The sequence below is a fragment of the Micromesistius poutassou genome, assembly GCF_964030765.1.
Source record: "Micromesistius poutassou genome assembly, chromosome: 23".
Classification (NCBI taxonomy): domain Eukaryota; kingdom Metazoa; phylum Chordata; class Actinopteri; order Gadiformes; family Gadidae; genus Micromesistius; species Micromesistius poutassou.
Genome location: NC_140293.1, coordinates 5,297,087 through 5,319,263, shown reverse-complemented (window position 1 = coordinate 5,319,263; position 22,177 = coordinate 5,297,087). Strand labels below are relative to the sequence as shown.

Sequence of the window (22,177 nt, the reverse complement as noted above, 5' to 3'; positions counted from 1 at the left end):
TGCGTGCGTGTGTGCGTGTGTGTGTGTGCGTGTGTGTGTGCGTGTGTGTGTGCGTGTGTGTGCAGTAATGCAGTGTGAGCGCAGCAGCACCATCTAGCGGCCATAAGGGACAATCGTTGGTTGTTGACGTCATCGCATGGCGACAGCGCCTCATCAGCTGGTCAGACTTCTTCTAAAATCGTGCTGTTTCTACCGCATTTGCCTTATAAAAAAAACTTATCCAACGACTGAAAGCATAAATCGACCCTACGCGGTGTGAGAAACCACGGTCCTGGGGGTCCACATAGAGTAAACATGCAGCCAGTGGTCCATAGATGAAGCCCGTCCCCACCATCCTCACATGTCGCTGACGGTCGTGTGTTGTTTACATGTGTTGTCGACGACATGACCAAACTCCACGAGGTGACGTTTCCAGCCGAGGTCAAAACTCTCCCCGATGGCTTCTGGTCCGCCGTGGACGTGTGGATCAAGAAACCACACGTAGTGAACAAGCGTCTGTGCGGGGCCACGGAGACCCCGTCCGAGGAGGTGGGCACTGAGAACCTCGGGGTGCTGCTGGACCCCAAGTCGACCGACTCCCACGACGTGCTGTCCTTCTTGACCAGGGGGGGACACCCCACCGCACTGACGCACGACCAGGTAAACACCTGGACGTTCAGTGTGCGGACGTTTATCCCCAAAGTCAACTGCTATGGATCCACGTCACATAAAGAGTTTGTGCTGAAAGGTGAGAGTGTGATGCCAGGTGACGTTCTTGTTGTTATCCGCTTATTGTCATCATCAGGGAGTCATTCCTGTTCCTTTGTGTTGTTCCTTTTCTTTTAGACTTTGATAGGCTTCAGGTGACGTTCGTTCCGTTCGAAGAGGATGCGTCGGGGGAAGTGTGTCAGAAGATTGGCAACGTTTATCAGATCAGCCTGGCCCAAAGGGACAACGAAGAATGGTAAGACAGAGTAGCCTTGTGTTCAGTCATTTGTAATATATCCAAATGTGAGCACTGAAGTGTGTGTGTGTGTGTGTGTGTGTGTGTGTGTGTGCGTGTGCGTGTGCGCGTGCCTTCTCTAACATGAACACCCTGAGCTGGAATAAACGGGTAAAGAATGAGAATAAAAATACTATGGCATATGATGAGACATACAGGGATTTGACTTGGTTCAGTTGAGACAGTGCACAACAATGGAAACATGCCTAAGGTGCAGCATGTTGAGGTAGATGTGTGTATAGGCCTTTTATAACAGATGATACAGTAGGGGTGAACTCAAGAGTATCTTGTGACTTATGGGCGCTTGCACGCCGACAGGACCTTAATTAACTCAATGAGCTACACCTGTTCGCCCCGACTACGCCGCGGTGACGAAGGCCTGTTCAGGGTGATTGAAAACACTGTCATTCTCTGGATGAGCTTTGTCTGGTTCACAACACCACCTCTTCCACCTCTTCTCCTCCACCTCCTCCTGCTTCATTATCTCCTCACCATCACCTCCAACTCCTCCTCCTCCTATTCCTCTTCCTTCTCCATCTCTCCATCACCTCCTACTCCTCCTCTTCCTTCTCCACCTCTCCATCACCTCCTCCTCTCCATCACCTCCTCCTCCTCCTCCTCCTCCATCTCTCCATCACCACCTCCTCCTCCCCCCCCCCTCCCAGGTTCATGGAGCTGCGGGTGCTGGCGGCGGCGGACTGGGCCTGCGACGGCGTGGCCTACCCCAGGCTGGTGTGGCTGTCCTCCACCCTGCTGCCCCGGCTCCTCCGCTGGGCGGCCGAGCCCGCCGCCAGCCAGTTCAAGAGCACCCTGTCCCTGCTGCCCGTGGAGAAGTACAGCCGCGTGTACCAGCAGCTCAAGGAGAAGTACCGTGACATGGTCAAGGTGGGATGCCTTGTTTGGTTCTGGATGCGTTGTTTATGTTTGATGTGTTGTTTACCTTTTTTTGGTGATTTTGGTTTTATTGTTTTTCTAAATGATGAGTAGGTGGTTGGGTGGGTGGTTCTATGGTTGCGGAACGATATCTATGTTATTTGATTGCCCTATAGGTTTTTTTCGGGGATGAAGTTGAACTAGTTTTAACTTTTCATAGTGGATACTGATTGTATTAAATTGTCGTTTTAATTCATGTCAAGGTTGGTGAAAATCAAATCAAGACTCAGCTGGCTTATACACTTGAATGTATATTTTGATGGATTGATATATGGATGGATGGTAAATGATATGTGCTCACACACACACTATTTGGACACCTATAGGTCTGGCCTGAAGTGACGGATCCAGAGAAGTTTGTCTACGAGGATGTTGCCATTGCTACGTATCTGTTGGTGAGTGTTTCCTCTGCTCGTTCATGCTGTAAAAGCGTCTTTACTCAGGCGATACCTGCCATGCTCATCATGTGGCTGTTGAGGAACGAAGCGTAAGAATCTTACTCTTGTATACAATAAGAAATAATAAAAGCAATTCTGATTCTGATTCATCAGACACTAGTTCAAGCATGTGCTGCATTGTTTTCACCGTACAGTTCCCACTAATGTGGCCGGGCAGCAGCTGTCTGCTGTTCGGTTTAAAAACAGCCTTGATTCCGTACAGCAGTATTTATTCAACTATGGTTCGGGATCCAAAATGAGCAGCGATCCAGTTGTAGTCGGGTCTTGTAGACGGAGAACACTCAGGAAACTCAAGAGTCTTTCTGTGTCCGTGGTCAAGGACACACTGAGGTGGTCTTTTGTGTCCCGAGATGAGGAGGTTGTATTCATCCCTCGTCGTTCTACCTCCGCTGCCCAGGTGCTCTGGGGCGAGGAGCGGGCGGAGAGAGGCGTGACGGACAAGCAGTCGTTTGTGGACCTGGGCTGTGGGAACGGCCTGCTGGTGCACATACTGTCCAACGAAGGAGTGAGTCCCTCACGCATACACGGTCAAGGAGTTGATCCATCAGAGACACACACACACACACACACTCAGATGAAGGAGTGAGTCACACACACACACACACATGCACACGCACACACACACACGCGCGCATACATGGTCAAGGAGTTGATCCATCAGAGACACACACACTCAGATGAAGGAGTGAGTCACACACGCATACACGGTCAAGGAGTTGGTCCATCAGACACACACACACTCAGATGAAGGAGTGAGTCACACACGCATACATGGTCAAGGACTTGGTCCATCGGAGCGATACACACACTCCGTTGAAGGGGTGTGTCCAATCAGATACAGGGAGATACGCAAACAATAATTTTAACCTTAACTATAAAATGTGAGTCATTAAGTCACTGAATGTGTTTTTAAAAGATTTATAAATGTGCACACTTTAATAGACAGAATATGTTTAACGGTGGATTTCCAACCGCAACCTTGAACGACCTCGCGCATGAGAGGTGGATTCTAAAACGACCTCCTCCCCCGCCACCCCTCCCCTCCTCCCCCCCGCCTCCCCCGCCACGCCCTTCTTGTGTTGCAGCACCCGGGGAAAGGCATTGACGTACGCAGGAGGAAGATCTGGGACATGTACGGCCCTCAGACCTGCCTGGAGGTATGCCTCCGCTCAGACACGCACCAGACCGCCGGACCGCCGGAGACACTCCCGTTGAGACACTCCTGCTGAGACACTCCTGCTGAGACACTCCCGTTGAGACACTCCTGTTGAGACACTCCTCTTGAAATATTTTAGTTTATAACAGACCCACGGTTATGATGAGCATATTTGCGTATTTGAGCCCTCCGGTCAATCGAAACATTTGAACTGTGATTCCAATGTTGTTAGTATATTATTTTGTGTGTTCTTCTTGTTATGACTACTTATATATATAAACTAGCATCTAATATATCCATCGATTAAGCGTACGAATAATAGTTGAGGTTTGGCTTGAAATGAGTGGAGTACAGATCTATACAGATTTCATAAATGTCTCTCCACTCCCCCATATAGTGCCAACGTCACGTCTGAGATCCGGTGTAACCCCCCCCCCCCTTCCCCTTATCCCAACTCCCTCATTTCTTTAAGAGCCATAATCCCTTCAATAAAAAAAATCAAGTCAAATCAATTTAATTTGTGTTGCCCTTCATCAGGTATGGCCTCAGAGGGCTTTACAGGCAGTATATGTCAAACTCCCCCCCCCTAAGCCTAGCCCCCCAAAGGGCAAAACAAGTCCCTTAATCATCAAGGTAGAAACGCGGAGCAGGAACGCAGAGTGGGCGGCCCCCACATCTTCCAGGGATGGTTAGGGCTGCAACGCCGGGGGGGGGCCATTATGAACATCCATAATACTAGCATCACAAGACAGCATTTCAAGTACAGTTTAAAAAAAAAAATGGGGAATGAGTTTCGTACGCTCTGATGACGAGGCACCTGTCCTCCACGATTTGTGCCAAAGTGTTTCTGAATCTCATTAGGTCTGCTGTCTCCTCATCTCCGGGGGGACGGGGGGAGTGGAGGGCAATGTCATCATAAGGGGACCCTTGTCATTTATTTTTGGTGGTGGACTGTTCTATTTCAGGAAAAGGCAATCACTCCCGGAGAGGGCTTCTTATTCCCGGCCACTGATTGGCTGATTGGGAACCACTCAGACGAGCTCACGCCCTGGATCCCGGTGATGGCAGCCAGGCGAGTCATCACCCTCAAGTGTCAGCTCTCGGATGCAAATCCTGGAATTACATGTGTGTGTGTGTGTGTGTGTGTGTGTGTGTGTGTGTGTGTGTGTGTGTGTGTGTGTGTGTGTGTGTGTGTGTGTGTGTGTGTGTGTGTGTGTGTGTGTGTGTGTGTGTGTTGAAAAGGAGGGAGGTTGTGTTTGGTAGCTGGTGGGGGGGGGAGTGAGATGGAGAATTTTTATTGGTTATCATCTTTGACCTTAAATATATAATTCAAAACGGCCACATGGTGGCGATATGGAGCCTTAAAAAGGTAGTGTTTTAAAAAAAAATTTTTTTTATCGTAACACCAAAAGATCAGGTATAGATTGTTGTTTATTTATACCTTGATGTTACATTATTTCTTGGCTGATATAACATAGCTCTATTCTAATCTCTCCTCTATTCTAAGCGCAGTTCTACAACCCACAGACTGTTTGGGAAAATGGACATAGAGTAAAAAGAGCCAAACCAGCAAACCAACACATATGTTCAGTACTTCAGACATTATGCATTTAAAACAACCTCGATATGCTATTGTTTTGGCATGGTATTTCCAGCATCCATTCGTTCTGCAAGACTCTCTTCTGAAATCCCGAGTTGCTGATGTGCCCGTACGGGCGTGCTTGGTGATGCATCATGTCACTTCCACCACGGTACAGCGGGGGAGAGACTGATGAGCAATTCACACTCGTTCTGTGCTTAAGTGTGTAGTATTTACACTACATTTACATTACAATATATTTACATATATTGTATAGAAAAGGAAAACACCCCATCACATCCCGTGGGATGTCAACATTTTCCCATGAAAATGTACAGTTTAAATAGCGTACATTAGCGGTACTAATCGCTCATTTTGCTGTCGTTCATGTCAGGTCGTCGTTCGCGTGCCGCTACTTCGTCCTCCCCTGCTGCTTCTTCGACTTCTACGGAAAGTTCCAGCGGCGGCGGTGCGGGACGTCCCAGTACAAGGAGTACATAGACTACATCGCCGAGGTCAGCCGGGCCAGCGGCTTCCACACGGACGAGGACTGCCTGCGGATCCCCTCCACCAAGCGGGTACGCCACAGGAAGTCACGCAAACCTGCTTCCTGTTGACACTCTGGTCCGGAGTGTCTGCGTCAGGTCGCGTGTTGCATCAGTGCGGCTCAAGGAATACGAAATTACATTACAAACCCTTACCGTCACAACCCTTACATAACCCTTACATTTAGAAGATGCTTTTATCCTAAGCGACTTACAGTAGTACTTTACAGTACTTTAGTCAGAGGAAAGAGAAACAACATATCGCTGTCGGTACAGTAAGGATGTTCATAGAAACGAGTGCCAAGCACTTCATCAACACCAAACTCTTTCCTTTTGCGGTCATATTAATTAATATATAATATTAATTATTAATAATATTGTTCTATTAGCATTCAGCAGTGTTACTGTAACTGTAGAGGACTAGATGCAAGAGGCTGAAGATTGCTTCTAGCTCTGGCCAAAGCTTTATTGATTTGCCATTTGTCATTTTTGTTTTGGAGGTACACTACTAATGCTATTAAACCCAATGCTATTAAAACTTAAGTCATTGACATTAAATTGAGTCTGTGTTTAGCCGACGCTTTTATCCCGAAGCATCCTCAAACGGTCACAGTATACGATCCAAGTTGGGGTAGCTACCAAAAAAGTAAAGTATAAAACTTGACAGAGGGAAGCCATGTGCATTAAAAATGCATAGTAAGCGTTATTATCGTTATCATATTCTCTGTGGTACAAACAGACCCACTAGAGCGTGCACATCAAAGAGCTTTTTAAATTGCACTCCGTGTCCCACTTCTAAAGGTACAACGCTGTAAAGTTCATTCTCCACGACCAGTGCTGGGTAATCACAAAGCGGCCAAAGTGCATTTTGCGGGCGCTTTCATGAGAAGATACAACAGACTCTAACTCCACACAACCAGCGTGGGTGGGAGGGGCTTTCTGCACCGCATGGTTCCAAAAGTACACCCCCGCCCCCCCCCCCCCACGCAATACACATGTAAACATAAAGACGTTAAACATTCATCTGGACGACATACGCACATAAACAAAGGGGGACGAGAGACAAACATGTTGGCGTGGACAGTCAGTTGCTAGGGAGTGTTTGGTTCATCTGAGGCGACTCATAAACGGAAGTTTACGACGGACTGCATTTATATAGCGCTTTTATCCAAATATAGGTGCCTTGCTCAGGGACACCTCGACACTCAGATAGGAGGAGCCAGGGATCGAACTAGCAACTTCGCGGTTACCAGCCAACCCTCTCTACCTCCTGAGCTACTGCCGCCCGCTACTGTTTATCAATGTGTTTTTTAAGAGCAGGTAGATGGTGATGGGTTTCGCTCTAGGGTGCGTTCCAGACATTGGGTATCGAACCCAGCACCATTTTAGCTGGGAGTGGAACGCCACTCCACAATTCTCCTTCACTTTTAAGTACACGACTTTGCAGTGTGCACCTAAATCAACGTCCCGCTTTTGTTTGTTTGGATTCAAACTTGCGTACGCGACAGACTGTGTAATGGGTTGCATGTGTGCGCACAATGTTTTCGGTTTTAGCTGGTAAACTTTGAAATAAGACTGGAGACTATAAATGATTGTACGGATAAGCACGTTGGGCTCCACAGCGCCGACTTAATTACCAACAGACCGTTTACATACCGAAAAACAAGACTTTGGTCGCGCCCCAAATAAAAAACCGACAAGAGCTAAAAATACAAAGGAGACCATTTTTTACTTGTTCTGTTTTGTTCTCGTCCCAACGGCTGATGGCAGTTCTTTGATACGGGAACAGCTGTTAAGTCTCTTAACCCCCCCTTGCAGCACATCCTAACCTCATTCGAGGCTGGATTACATCCCATAATAAAGTAGAGTAGCCGCTTCACATTGTCCCCAAGGGGACGTTGGTTCTACCGCCCCATGGGGGTTTGAGGCCATGGCACACACCTGAATTCTCGAGGTTAAGACGCGACTGAACATCAAGAATCAAGGACCCATGTACACCGTCTACGACAGGTGATCACACCTGAGAGAGAGCAGGTGTCGCAGGTGCGAAATCCAATCATACCATCAATGCAAAAATTCATCCCAAATCAAAACAACTCATTCCATTCAAATCTCAATGTGCAGCTTTTACCTGAGAGAACCGACCGGAGGTCTGAATGTAATTAGTTGATTTTTAGATTTGCGACTGATTTTGTTTACGACGCAGAATCATGCCAACAGGATTTAGCCGGAGCGCTCTCCTCCTCCAAACCCTCCTGTTCACCTCCGGTACGTGTTACTGTCCTCCCGCCCAGTGCTCAGCCTCCTCTCCCCCCCTCCTCTCACCCACCTGCAGGTGTGCCTGGTGGGGAAGTCCAGGAGCTACGACCCCTGTGACGGGGAGCAGGCGGAGGAGCGCAGGGCGAGCTACATCCAGAGCCGCCGCTCCAGCTCCGGATCCGGACCTGGATCCGGATCCGTTTCCAGTTCTGGTTCCGACGGCGGTGACCACCACCACCACCACGCCGGCGAGGCCGTGGGTGAGGGCGAACGCGGTGGCTGCCATGACAACGGGGACCCGGAGCCAGCCGGGCCCCCCGGGAACGACTGGGGAGCCGGGTTCCAGCCGCGGGAGAGGGTGGAGAAGGTGCGGAACTGCGCGGCGTTGCCCCGGGACTTCGTGGACGGCGTGGTGCTGCGCGTGGCCAAGGCGTTGCTGGGATTGGCCGAGGACGACGGCCAATCGGATCCGGCCCCGCCCACTCCAACGCCCGCCGATGACGTCGTCTGGAACCCGGGAGGTAGGAGGAGCTGCACCGTATTCGGAGCGCCAAATTAGAATCCTGTTGGGGGTTCCTAATTGATTTAAAGGGGCAGTGGCAACAAAATCTATTTTTATTTTACTTTTAAACGTTCTAAATCTTGTCGGATCTTAGACGCGTGTATGTGCGGAGCTCCATCTGGGCGGCGGTTGATGCTGCTGTTGATGACCGCGACTGAGAGAGGGTTCAGCTTCATGGACACCTGTAGTGTAACGCCACGTTGTATGGCACATTTCATACAACATCGCTCACCGTGATGATCACACACAACGAAGGCACTATCGTTAGAGAAGGTATCACAAAGTTGGTGTGGGTCGTAACCACGGTAACCCTCTCCTTCCTCGAATTCTCATCCCATAATGCTTTTTTTTTTTTAATGATCTCAAATTGTTTAAATTCGGGTGTACACGTAAACCACAAACCTCATTTAGATTTCAATTAATTTTACCGAGATCACACTGGGTGGGGTCATATGATGAACCTGGAGGGCATCTGTTGAGTGTATTGGCTGATCCAGTGTTGTCGTTACGGTAATCTCTGGGTATCAAGGGTTCATTTGGACGGCCAGATGGATCCATGATTAGGGTCAGTAGAACACTCTCTTTCTCTTCTCCTTTTTCATCTTCTCAGTCAGTAGATCTCTCGCTCTCGCTCTCGCTCTCTCTCTTCCCCCCCCCCCCCACACACACTCAGGCTCGGAACCAATTTAATTACAAAATGATAACGATTCCCTCCACTGAATCTCTTTAAATTTACTGGAAAAATACATCATGTCACATTCCAACGATATTACATCATCCTGCTCCCTCTTCGTCCGCCCCCCCCATCCACCCTCTCCAAAATGAACGGGCTCTCTGCCTGGTTCTGGTGTAGTGGTCTGACCCCACTTTGAACCCTCTCACTCCCCCCCCCCCCCCCCCCCCAATCCCAACCGACACCACTTCCTGCGGCACACAGGTTAAACGCCACGTCCACACTCGTATCGCTCGCTCTACCCCTGAGGATGGTGGATGAGATGAGGAGACGGAGCTCTGGTTTAAACGAGAGAGAGAGAGAGAGAATTTAAGAGGGGAGAGGGACCGTAAGGATTGGAGAGAGAGAGACAGACAGTAAGATTTGAAGAGCGAGAGACAGACTAAGAATTTAAGAGGAGAGACTGACTGTAATTGTGAAGAGACCGAGGGGAGGGATGAGAGTTACTATAATAATTGAAGAGAGAGAGGGGGCGAGAGGGGTAGAATTGAAGCGGGCGAGATGACTAATATGAATAATTCACCATGCTGGATGATTTATGCATGAGTATGCGTTTGTATCGAGGTATTTGAACCTCAAAGCAGCCTCCTGCCCCATATATTAAGCCAGGGTAAATTGAAGCAACCTTGTTGATTGGATTGCAGCCGTTTTTTCAAACCTGTAGACAATTCTTGTTACTTTTGACTTTTAATGTTGATTTAAAAGGTGCTGTTTTTTTAATTTATGCATAACATAACTTGCGGACCAGCTTGGCAGAAATGTCATCATAGTCATGAGTATGTTTATGTATGTATAATCCCATGAAAATAAGAATTGTTTTATTCAGTTGGATGCAATGTGCAAACTCACCAGTAGAGGCCACTGAACCCTACACACTGCACCGTTAATGCCAAGTTTAATCGCGCTTTTCTCTTCTTCTTACTCGCCTCAATACGTACCGGACCAGAGGAGGGATATCGTAAACCTACAAAGGGGACAAATGACCAAACTGTGAGCTGTGGGCTGCTCTGTCCACCTCACACGCCGTGGCGATTTCTCTAAGACTGCAAGGGAAGCTCAGCTTCCCCTAAAATTTCCAAAATTAAATGGTCAAATATATAGTGTTGTGTTAACATTTCATTGACTAAAAATGCGTTAAACCATGTCCATCTCGAAGACGAGTTCGTTCAGAATCAGCTGCTTATCGCAGGTCGACTGACTCGATGTCCTTCTCATACATTCCCTTAGCGTCACATTGCATTTGCCTGTTGAAGCTCAGCGTCCATCCACTTCAATGGAGCTGCATAGAACAGCTTTTTTTAGTGCGTCGAAAGTCAACGGTCATTGGATAATACTGCGATTATGTCCCTCCCTCGGATGCTCAGCGTCTCTGGGGGTGAATGGAGGAGTGGGCTGGCCTGGCCTGGACACTGGGCGTGATGATCGGAGGGTTTGCAAAAGACTGAGTTGCCATTTGAGTGACAGCAATTTTGAACTATAAAACGTCACAGGAGCTCTCTTTAGTCCTCAGTCCCATCGCAGATTTTGCAAGTGAGTCGAAAGACAAACTGCAACCAATTTCTTTATATTTGCTTGGCAAAATTGCCAATTGACAATTTTCATCGCACATTTCGTACACTTATACACCCAATTCCTTGTTTCAGTTTAACATAATTCCCACATTTCCTTGTTCAAGTTTAATATCGTTTTGGTAGATGGCCATCACTTTGATTCAGGGAGGCTGAGGTCTGAACTTCAAGTCCTGTATTCATATCAGGACTTGCAGGGTGGCAGGGGAAAGCTGTGCGATTTCTTGGTGTTCCTTAAAGACATGGAGTTGGACAGTGCAACAATTGGAGCTACATCTGCAGGTGTAGATAGGAGCTTCTCCTGTTTAAAGCGGCTCAAGTCCTACACCCATAACACAATGGGCCATGGCCGTTTAAGCAGCCTAGCTCTGCTGGCCATTGAGAGGACACTGGTCAAGTCACTGGAGAATACAGCTAGTTGGTATGACAGGGTCACAGAGCATTTCCTTGAAAAGGAACAGAATTTACATATACATAAATTGACAATTTATATGATGTAGGCCGAAAATATTATTAAAACATTATAAAGAACACCAAACATTAATTGCGACTTATCAGAATCCAGGTGGGCGGTATGCCACTCATTTATTTTTTACATGTGTGAAGGACACAGCTCAGAGCGGATTATTAGCATTACACAACGCGATAAAGACAGATTTATTTATGCTTTCAGTCTTTTTATGGGATGAGTGGATATGATTCAGGGTTGATGGTAGAAGTTGCTACTAGTTATACTAAAGGGAATACTGTAATGAGGAGGACTTAAGTAACACCCAATAATGCTCCTCCTAACAAGGTTTTAGAAATCGTTTTTCTTATTCTGTTAGTTATTCTGATTCATCTGGAGTTCAATGAGCCTATATTAAACAGAATAACAAGATTCCTCATGATTCATAACCGATATATATACACTCCAACATGTCCAATACCCTCGTTCTCCTCAGAAACATACTTTGTGTTCCACTTAAAAATTATTATATTATAAAATTATTATTATTCCTCTTCTCCAATAGGTTTTTTTTCACTCACTCAGCAAAAACAAACGGCCATCGATTTCCCCCCCCCCCCCATTATGCGTCCACAGTCTTGCCATCCTTGCGGTTTGTCTTTCACATTAGTAAAATGCATCGTGCACAAAGCAGTAGTCATTTATAACAGTCTCTGGCCAGGTTTTATACCTCTGCTCCCATTTCAACATTAATCCACATTAACATTGTATGGTGGCAAAGGGCAGGCTCTTAGCGGAGTATTGATATTATATCCACGGCCTGCAAGAGCCTGGCGTCTGGGCTATAAGACTCCCTGTCTCCCCACTGTTTAACACTCTGGAAATGGCTTGCCGATGCAGTACCGTTGTTTCACCAGTGGTGGTGCTGTTTCTTCTGTTTTGATTTTCTAAGTCGTTGGTTGGATTCGACCATGAGAAAACGCTGTTGCTCTCTCATAATAGTTGACGTCGGTGTGCTTAGTGTTTTGTGTCTTTTTGTTATACACGTTTATTACGTGATAACTGATGAGGTAAGCCAAACAAAAGCCAAGGGAAACTGTGTGCGTCAGACCTGCAGCAGAGAAGAAAGAGGCAGAAGAGTTCAGCTCAGATGAAATCATTAGTAAAGGAAGGATTGGATCGCATTGTGGCTTCCTCTCAAAGAGTTTGGATGTCTACCAACATCAACACATTTTGGGGTTGTTTCATGGGAGCTGTCGTCAAACCATTCTTGGTTTACCGAACTCTGTGAAATATCCATCTCTGCGATGCTGTTTTCATTCTGCAGTTTCCTCACCCTTCCTTTTCACAGCCTTGTGGCCCATCACAATCCTGTGTGTGTGTGTGTGTTGGAAGCGACGGGATGGGAGTGTTTTTTCAGATAAAAGGAAAAGGTCGACCGGGAATGAATTCCGGAGGAGGTCAACGGCGGAGCGGGGGAAACGGGCAGACCGGGAACGTGGAATTCCCAGCCGATATTTAACCCCGACGGCGGGCTCTTTCAGAGGGCGAACCCTGGGTGTATCAGGGCTGCAGCCCAGTATTCCCATGGGGGGGGGGGGGGGCGTAGAGGGGGGTGGGGGTGTGACCGAGGCACTTCATAAGCCGTGTGACCCTCGCGGGTGCTGAATGGGGGTGGAGATGTGGGGGTGGGAGGGGGAGAGAGGCGGTGGTCTTCTGTGGAACCATCCTCTATAGCATGGTGACCTTTTGTGACATATCAATCTCTGCCAGTGGTATTATCGGACTAGAGAGGGTGACACACACATGCACACTCACTCACTCACTCAACTGTAGCCTATCATAAAATATATAGAAACACAACAACTGATACTGCACCAACATGGGCCAATTCAGACCCTTAATAGAAAAACAATGTCAACAAACAGTGTTTTTGGACCGATGATAAACTCATGATGAACTACGCAATCAATCATCATGTATGGACACCCTGTAAACCCACAGCACCTTTTCAGTGGCTATAAACAAACCTCATCTCATATGAGAGAGAGAGAGAGAGAGAGAGAGAGAGAGAGAGAGAGAGAGAGAGAGAGAGAGAGAGAGAGAGAGAGAGAGAGAGAGAGAGAGAGAGAGAGAGAGAGAGAGAGAGAGAGAGAGAGAGAGAGAGAGAGAGAGAGAGATGTGTGGGCGTCGTATCAATAATTAAGTCAACGAGCTCCAGCTGTGGTGCGGCAGACTCCCCTGGCTCTCCGCCTCCAGGAATGCCTCTCCACTGTCGCGTCTGCCCGTCCGTCCGTCCGGCTCCAACTTTGAAAAGCGCTTTTCAAATGCGTGCGTCAGCCTTCAGACTCTATTAGACTCTATCAGACGGACTAGCGTAAGAGTCCCTGAGGGAACCTTAAGTGGAATGGGTTATTTATTTATTGAATACCTTTTCAAAGCAAGGTGGTGCGAGTGGGAAGTACTTCACAAAGAGTTTGACAGAAGTCATATCGGGGACATTTACGTTCCCGGGCGTTTAGCAGACCGTTTTTCTCACATTCACACACAGACGGCGGAGTCAACCACGCAAGGCGACAGCCATCTCGCCCCCTTGCTCAACGCAAGGGGGTTTTACGGACCCCTGACGTCCTTGCAGACCCTCCTCGCGTCCACCGCGAGGGGCCGGACGTGCGCCTTGCGAAAAATTGTAACCCTGCGTCGAGGCGACGCAGCAGCGAGGGCTGTGATTGGTTCCAGCTCACTAAAACCCGACGCAGAACCGAAACAGGGTCGGGACTTGCGTCGAAGCGTCTGCGTGGTCGTTGCGCTGCGTCGACGTGGAACCATATCTGAGCCTTCAGGATGAGGGGTCTCGCTCAGGGACACCTCGACACTCAGCTATGAGACGGCCGGGGGGGGATCGAACTAGCAACCTTCCGGTTACTAGCGAACCCCCAACTCTTCCTCCTGAGCTAAGCCGACCGCTAGACAGAAACCGGGTGATGCAGACGTATTTTGTCCATAGGAAGTCACTCCCGCTCGCTCGGTCGAGAGAGAACGTCTCTATCGCGACGTTGGATTCTCCGACCTTCCTATGGACGAAATTCGTCTACATTACCCGTTTCTGGCCCTCATCTGCCGACGGCGGTGGGGGGAGGGTAATGACCGTTGATGGCCGATGAGGGTAATGGGTAATGACCGTTGATGGCCGATGAGGGTAATGGGTAATGACCGTTGATGGCCGATGAGGGTAATGGGTAATGACCACTGATGGTCGATGAGGGTAATGGGTAATAACCGTTAATGGCCGATGAGGGTAATGGGTAATGACCGCTGATGGCTGATGAGGGTAATGGGTAATGACAGCTGATGGCCGATTAGGGTAATGGGTAATGACCGTTAATGGCCGATGAGGGTAATGGGTAATGACCGTCGATGGCCGATGAGGGTAATGGGTAATGACCGTCGATGGCCGATGAGGGTAATGGGTAATGGCCGATGAGGGTAATGGGTAATGACCGTCGATGACCGGTGAGGGTAATGGGTAATGACCGTCGATGGCCGATGAGGGTAATGGGTAATGACAGTCAATGGCCGATGAGGGTAATGGGTAATGACCGTCGATGACCGATGAGGGTAATGGGTAATGACCGTCGGTGGCCGATGAGGGTAATGGGTAATGACCGTCAATGACCGGTGAGGGTAATGGGTAATGACCGTTGATGGCCGATGAGGGTAATGGGTAATGACATCGATGGCCGATGAGGGTAATGGGTAATGACCGCCGATGAGGGTAATGGGTAATGACCGTCGATGGCCGGTGAGGGTAATGGGTAATGAACGTCGATGGCCGGTGAGGGTAATAGGTAATGACCATGGATGGCCGGTGAGGGTAATGGGTAATGAACGTCGATGGCTGATGAGGGTAATGGGTAATGACCGTCGATGACCAGTGAGGGTAATGGGTAATGACCATGGATGGCCGGTGAGGGTAATGGGTAATGACCGTTGATGGCCGATGAGGGTAATGGGTAATGACCACTGATGGTCGATGAGGGTAATGGGTAATAACCGTTAATGGCCGATGAGGGTAATGGGTAATGACCGCTGATGGCCGATGAGGGTAATGGGTAATGACAGCTGATGGCCGATTAGGGTAATGGGTAATGACCGTTAATGGCCGATGAGGGTAATGGGTAATGACCGTCGATGGCCGATGAGGGTAATGGGTAATGACCGTCGATGGCCGATGAGGGTAATGGGTAATGACCGCCGATGGCCGATGAGGGTAATGGGTAATGACCGTCGATGACCGGTGAGGGTAATGGGTAATGACCGTCGATGGCCGATGAGGGTAATGGGTAATGACAGTCAATGGCCGATGAGGGTAATGGGTAATGACCGTCGATGACCGATGAGGGTAATGGGTAATGACCGTCGGTGGCCGATGAGGGTAATGGGTAATGACCGTCAATGACCGGTGAGGGTAATGGGTAATGACCGTTGATGGCCGATGAGGGTAATGGGTAATGACATCGATGGCCGATGAGGGTAATGGGTAATGACCGCCGATGAGGGTAATGGGTAATGACCGTCGATGGCCGGTGAGGGTAATGGGTAATGAACGTCGATGGCCGGTGAGGGTAATAGGTAATGACCATGGATGGCCGGTGAGGGTAATGGGTAATGAACGTCGATGGCTGATGAGGGTAATGGGTAATGACCGTCGATGACCAGTGAGGGTAATGGGTAATGACCATGGATGGCCGGTGAGGGTAATGGGTAATGACCGTGGATGGCCGGTGAGGGTAATGGGTAATGACCGTGGATGGCCGATGAGTTTACCGAGTCTTTGGTCCGCGGGTCGCTCACCTGTGGTTTCCGTCTCCCTCGCCCTCAGAGAGCATGTCGGTGCGCGCGGTGGCCGAGCTGCTGGACCCCGGCACCCTGCTGAGGCTCAAGAGCGAGTGCGGCGGTCTCCAGACACTCCTGAAGAACAACCACCAGGTCTTCAGAGGTACGCTATACGCACGCACGCACGCACGCACGCACGGACACACGCACGCACGCACGCACACACCACCAACACACCTCCATCTGCACACCATCACCACCACACCATCCGCACATCACATCACGCACACATCACCACACATCACCACACACACACACACACACACACACACACACACACACACACACACACACACACACACACACACGGGGAGGGAGGGGCATTTCTCTCACAGTTGTAAACAGTAGATCTGGGCAATTAATTTCACTATTTATGATTACAAAATATTATTTGTAGATCGTATACGAGTTATAAGCAGTTACGGTCATTTTAGTGATTTGTGATATATTGTAGATATCTGTTTTGTGTTCTTAATTTGAACGTTGATTATTGGTAAAGATAATCCTATGCTGAGGGAAATGGCCTCATCAATATCAAAAGGTGTTTGAATATCACGCAGAGCTTCAAATCCCTCGCCCGTCTTCTGCCAGTCACACCGACGCCAGCGGCCCGATTGTATTCAACGCTGCTTTTCAGATGCTAATACAGACAGTCAAGGGCATTCACAATGAGTCATATTCATAACTATTGTCAGCTCTGTTATGTACAAGAATGATAAATGTGTGTGTTGGGTAAAAGTCTTCTGTGAGGGTGACCCTATTCACTGCTCTGTTTCTTCTTCTGGTTCTTCCTCCTCCTCTTCCTCTTCTTCTCCCTCCTCATCATCATCATCACCTATCTTTCATCATCATCATCATCCTCATCCTCATCCTCATCCTCCTCCTCCTCCAGTGGAAGGCGGGCGGGTCCACATCCGGGACTGGCGGGCGGGGTCCGAGGAGCGGGGCCGGGCGGAGTCGAAGCGGGGCCGGCCGGTGGCCAGCGGGGCGCTCAAGACGCGCGCCTGCTGGTTCCACGCCCAGCACCCCCAGGGCTGCCCCCTGGAGGCCCCTGAGTGCTGCTTCGCCCACGGGCCCCAGGACCTGCGGCCCTCCACCAAACCGCTGAAGAAGATGAAGTGGTCGGCGGTGTGATTTGCAGGGTTTTTATTTTTTTTTAGGATTAGTTTCAAAAGACTCTAGGGTTCATTTTGAGAATTTTTTTAAAATTTTTTGGTTGTGTTTGATGAGTTTTTATTTTGATGTGTCGGAGTGCGTGCGGATTCACCCGGAACTCATTGAAAGCGAGGAGACAACTGACTTCGGTGTCGTCGCACACGTAAATTATTTTTCCAAATACTTTTCCGCACTGTGAAACGTTGGCTGCCCTCGTGGGCATTTCGCCGTTTTACGTTTTTAGTTGTTTTTTTCTTTCTTAGAAATAATGGAATATACCGGCCAGCCGATAACCTTCCAAATCACCCTGTTGCTATGATACAAGATTAAAATCTGTTGAGCCAGATATGAAATAAAAAAAAAAAAGAAAGGAACCTCTGATATATTTGTTCCACCTCCTTGAAACCTTCAGTCCTCGTTTCAGCTGTCATGGCTCCTCCACCGGGCGGGGAAACCGACCTCTACAGTGGCCAGTGGAAACCTCTAGAACGTCTCTATGGTAACACCCCGATGCACCATGCACCTCTAGTCCCGCCTCCTCCTCTACTCTGACTGGGTAAGTTCACTTGAAAAGGGGCGGGGCTTCAGGGCCGGCGTATAGACAGACAGACAGACAGACGGGCCAAAGCTGAACAGAGTCTCTTTGAGAGTGACTTTTAATCATTTGCTGGTTCGCTGTGGAGAAGGGACCTGCTCACGTAAGAGACATGTTGGCTGCCTGGGCCCGCCCCCCCCCCCTGTCCCCTGGGAACCGCACACAGCAGCGGCCCCGCATGGTGATGAAGCCCAGCAAGCTACATACACTCACACTGACCGCCTGGTCGATACTCGATACTGAGGTGTGTGTGTGTGTGTGTGTGTGTGTGTGTGTGTGTGTGTGTGTGTGTGTGTGTGTGTGTGTGTGTGTGTGTGTGTGTGTGTGTGTGTGTGTGTGTGTGTGTGTGCGCATCTCTTTGTTTGTGTGTGTGTGTGGGGAACGGGTCATACGATACGATGTCCCCCCCCCCCCCACACACACACACACATACCTCTCCATAATCAATCAGTGGCCTGTAATGAGGCTGCGTGATGTCATCTTTCTCTGGCCCCGCCCCCTCGCCAAGACAACGCACACGAGGGACTCTCGTTACCTTTTCCGCAAAATTAATAAATTCATGGAAGAAAATAAAATCCCTCGCCCCCACATTTTGGTCGCCAGGCAACGGGGAGTCACCTCCACCACCTACGCACAGTAGCGCCACTCGCGGCCTTTTGACCTCTGATCCGCCTGCTTCCCGCCCACCGCCCCCGCCGCCGCCGCCGCCGTACCCTCCCATCCAATAAGCCGCTATTATGACCCTGTTCATGTCCGCCCCGCGTCACTTTCCCGTGACGACCCGCAGAGAGCCTGGCTCGCGTGATTACACACACGCACACACACACACACACACACACACACACCAAATGCGTCGTATACATCCGTTTGTCCTAAGCCACCTTACCCTACACATTCTTTAGTCCCGCTGTACTTTAGAGAACACTACTTATCGTAACAACCTGTTTGTTTTTTCGGTTTGTTTTTTCACGTGGAAGGACGAACGCCGCCCCGGAATAAATGTCATGACGACCGTAAAGGAATTTGATGTCGTCGTTGAGCGCACCGCTTTGAGTTCAGTCGCCGTGGCGCTCCGAGGACGGAACAGGTTAATTATCGTCGGGGGGGGGGGGGACGTTAACGCTACGCGCCGCGCTCCTATTGTGATCTTTAATGCCTGTATTTGAAACGCCGTTGGCTACTAAGTCGTCGTATGAGTTAACGTCTGGCGTCAAACCCGCTCATGCACGTGTTCACCCGCACAAGGCAGCAATTAGCTTGTCTCAGGCCAGCTCGGCAGGCTGGTGCCATCGGGTGAGACTTGACAAAGGGTTTGTGATGGGAACTCTGGGTTCAATGGTTTTATTGTAGATCTTTGACACGATGATAGACTTTCGGACCGACCACTAAATGGGGATAATTATGTGTCCACTGTGAAGGAACATGGATATTATTTTAATTTCCTCCCACGATTTAACATTTATTATTTAGACACGATCATGAGCCTGTTATAATACTCGATAGAATTTGAAGTACCGTCGCTTTTCATCAGCAATGAGTTGTTTTCTAACACTTTTAAGTGGGGAGCCTTTGAATGGGCATTTTCAATACTGGAAAGACCATAGATAGACCACTCATGTCGAGAGCGAGAAGTATATGGATTTATATTGACAAAACTACCTTTTGAAGGTGACTAAATCTATTGTTACTATCCCTTGTTACAAAGAAGAAAAGGCTGCTTATATTCACAAGGTCATGTCATATTAGTGGGTTTCATTTTGTGCGAACAAAATGGAAGTAGGAGAAGGAATGCAAAATGGTTCCAATCAATGGATTCTAGGAGAATAAAGAACTGTATCGCAACTGTAATATTTGGCACACAATCCTGCAAAGTAATCCACGTCAACGTTTAATATCGAAATACTGAAGGACCGTATTTTTATGGTATGTTTGGTCAACTTTTAACTCTGAAAGATATGCTCTGTGTGTGTTTGTTTGGAGTGTTTTAATTTTTGTTAAACATGTAAATGTGGCGTGAGAGTGTGTGCGTGGGGTGTGGGTTGCATTGACACTGCCCAGCTGTCGCACGCACGCACGCGCGCACACAAGTGCACACACACACAGCGTTACACTTTAGCAACGGCTAACATAAAAAAAAAGAACTATGAACTATGTAATAATCTACATACGAGCTGCTGATTCTCCGCTCCTCTAAATAACTCGCTGGTTGTGTTGCGTAATGCAGTGTGATCAGTCACACGTTGTTGCTCAGACGTGGAACCATAACCAAGCCTTAATGGTTCATCACGTGGTTCATTATCAGAGACACGAGGGGAACGGACACTCTGGACCTGGTTCGTGAAGCGGGACAAAGATCTTCTAGTGTGTATATTGGTAAGGACGGCGTGGTAGAGAAGTCACTTTAGGGTATTTTTTTATATCACACAGATTAACGGTCGTGGTAAATGGACTGGGTTTACACAGCGCTTTTCTAACCAGTGGCCACTCAAAGCGCTTCACAATATTGCCTAACATCCCCACTCCAACGGCGGTGTCAGCCACGCAGGGCGCCAGCCAGCTCGTCGGGAGCAGTCAGGGTGAGGGCGTCTCGCTCGGGGGACGCCTCGACACTCAGCCAGGAGGAGCCGGGGATCGAACTAGCAACCCTCCGGTTACCAAGCAACCCGCGCTACCTCCTGAGCCACACGGTGATGGTCATGGTCATGGTGTTCTTTTGACCACTCTATCTGTGAACAGAAACTAGTCAGAACTGGTATTAGCTCTAATACTGTGTCAGGTCCGACAGGGTAATAATATTAGCTTTAACACTGTGTCGTCTAATGAGGTTATGGATTAAATTCATTTACATAAATTCCTAGATCCTTATGTTCCTCTGGGTATTGGAGGCTGCGTTCGAAACCCTCCCTGACGAGAGACGCCGGGATGTTACCGGGGTTTTCTACCGTCATGGTGGTTGACACAGGTTGATGGTTTTCTACGAGGTCGGAGCCACCATTACCGCAAATGCCCATTTTATCGGAAGTAGCTATTAGTGTCTGCTCCTTGTTGAACGGTCCAATAATGGCAGGGTAATGGGTAATTAGATGAAGAATAGATGCATTTCTCTGCGCCAGGGCTGAAGGATTTTTAGGAAGTTTAGAAAGAGGAGACATTCATCGTTTCATAAAAAAACGGAACGCAAATTGCTACGTGTTGTTCTGGAGGAGGCCGGTCCGAAAAACAAACGGAACAAAGGCCTGATACGTACGCCATAATGGAAAAACCGACAAAGTGACATTTGTTTACTTCCTCTCTACCACCCGCCCTCTCTCTCTCTCTCTCTCTCTCTCTCTTCCCCCCCCCCCCCGTTTGGTTCTATTTTAAAACCCGAGGCTTGATCAATTTCTTCCCATTTAGACGGTGAGGGGGAAGACGAGGAGGAGGAGGAGGAGGAAGATAACCGTGCTTCTCCTCTTTCTTCTCTCTCTTCCTGCCTTTCAGGTCTCTTACGCACACGCACACACAGAGACACACACACACACACAGACACACACACACAGACACCTGGGTGCCGAGAGGAGATAAGACCCCCATGGGGCCTGTCAGATTAACGGAGACCCCCCCCCCCGGCAGCCCGGTCCACCCCTGTCCATCCTACAGGTGAGCCCCCCATACCCCCCCCGCCCCGCCTCTCCCCGCCCCCCCCCTCTCCCCCCCCCCCCCCCCCCAGCTTTATGGTTGGAGGGTCCCTGATCTCTGATGCATGGACACGAGAGAGCTGGATTAGAGGGGGAGAGGGAGGGAGAGAGAGGGGGGGGGGAGAGAGATGGATTGTAAGGCGAGAGAGAGGGGGGTGGGGAGAGAGAGAGGGGGAGATGGGGATAGTATGGGGGAGAGAGAAATACTGAGGGGCAGAGGTGGACAATGAGGGGAATAAGAGTGAGGGAGAGAAAGGGATCTTGAAGGGGGAGAGAGATGGAGAGCAAGTGGGGAGCAGTGGTTGGGCGCCTGTCACTTTGACCTTTTGACATTTTACCATTCTGCGAAACTCACACACGCGCACAGAGGAGGAACAACACACATCGACGCGCTGTTCATTTACATGTTCCTAAACAATATTCGGCTAGGGATTACATCCACGAGTTGCATTTATTTATATTTTTATGTGCCGATTTGATTGAACGACAAAGGCGCGGCGTTCATCTCAGACACACTGGTCCTGGGGGTCCTGGGGGTGCAGAGGCTGGTGGACAGCAGATGTTAGTGTGTGGCACTGAAGCGTGTCTTTAATCAGGTTCAATTGGCCCTCGTGTAGCCGGTATCCAAGGA

The 22,177-nt window shown here is 49.0% G+C and overlaps 1 protein-coding gene across 1 annotated transcript; it reads left to right on the top strand.

Moving 5' to 3' along the window:
* Positions 1-160: 160 nt before the first annotated feature.
* Positions 161-17,608, top strand: trmt44 (tRNA methyltransferase 44 homolog). Its single transcript, XM_084487260.1, has 11 exons — positions 161-727; positions 826-943; positions 1,648-1,867; positions 2,242-2,310; positions 2,771-2,878; positions 3,459-3,530; positions 4,495-4,601; positions 5,503-5,686; positions 7,989-8,433; positions 16,106-16,222; positions 17,012-17,608. Exons 1-11 carry the CDS (start codon positions 385-387, stop codon positions 17,251-17,253), a joined length of 2,025 nt encoding a protein of 674 aa, XP_084343386.1. The 5' UTR covers positions 161-384; the 3' UTR covers positions 17,254-17,608.
* The last annotated feature ends 4,569 nt before the right edge of the window (positions 17,609-22,177 follow it).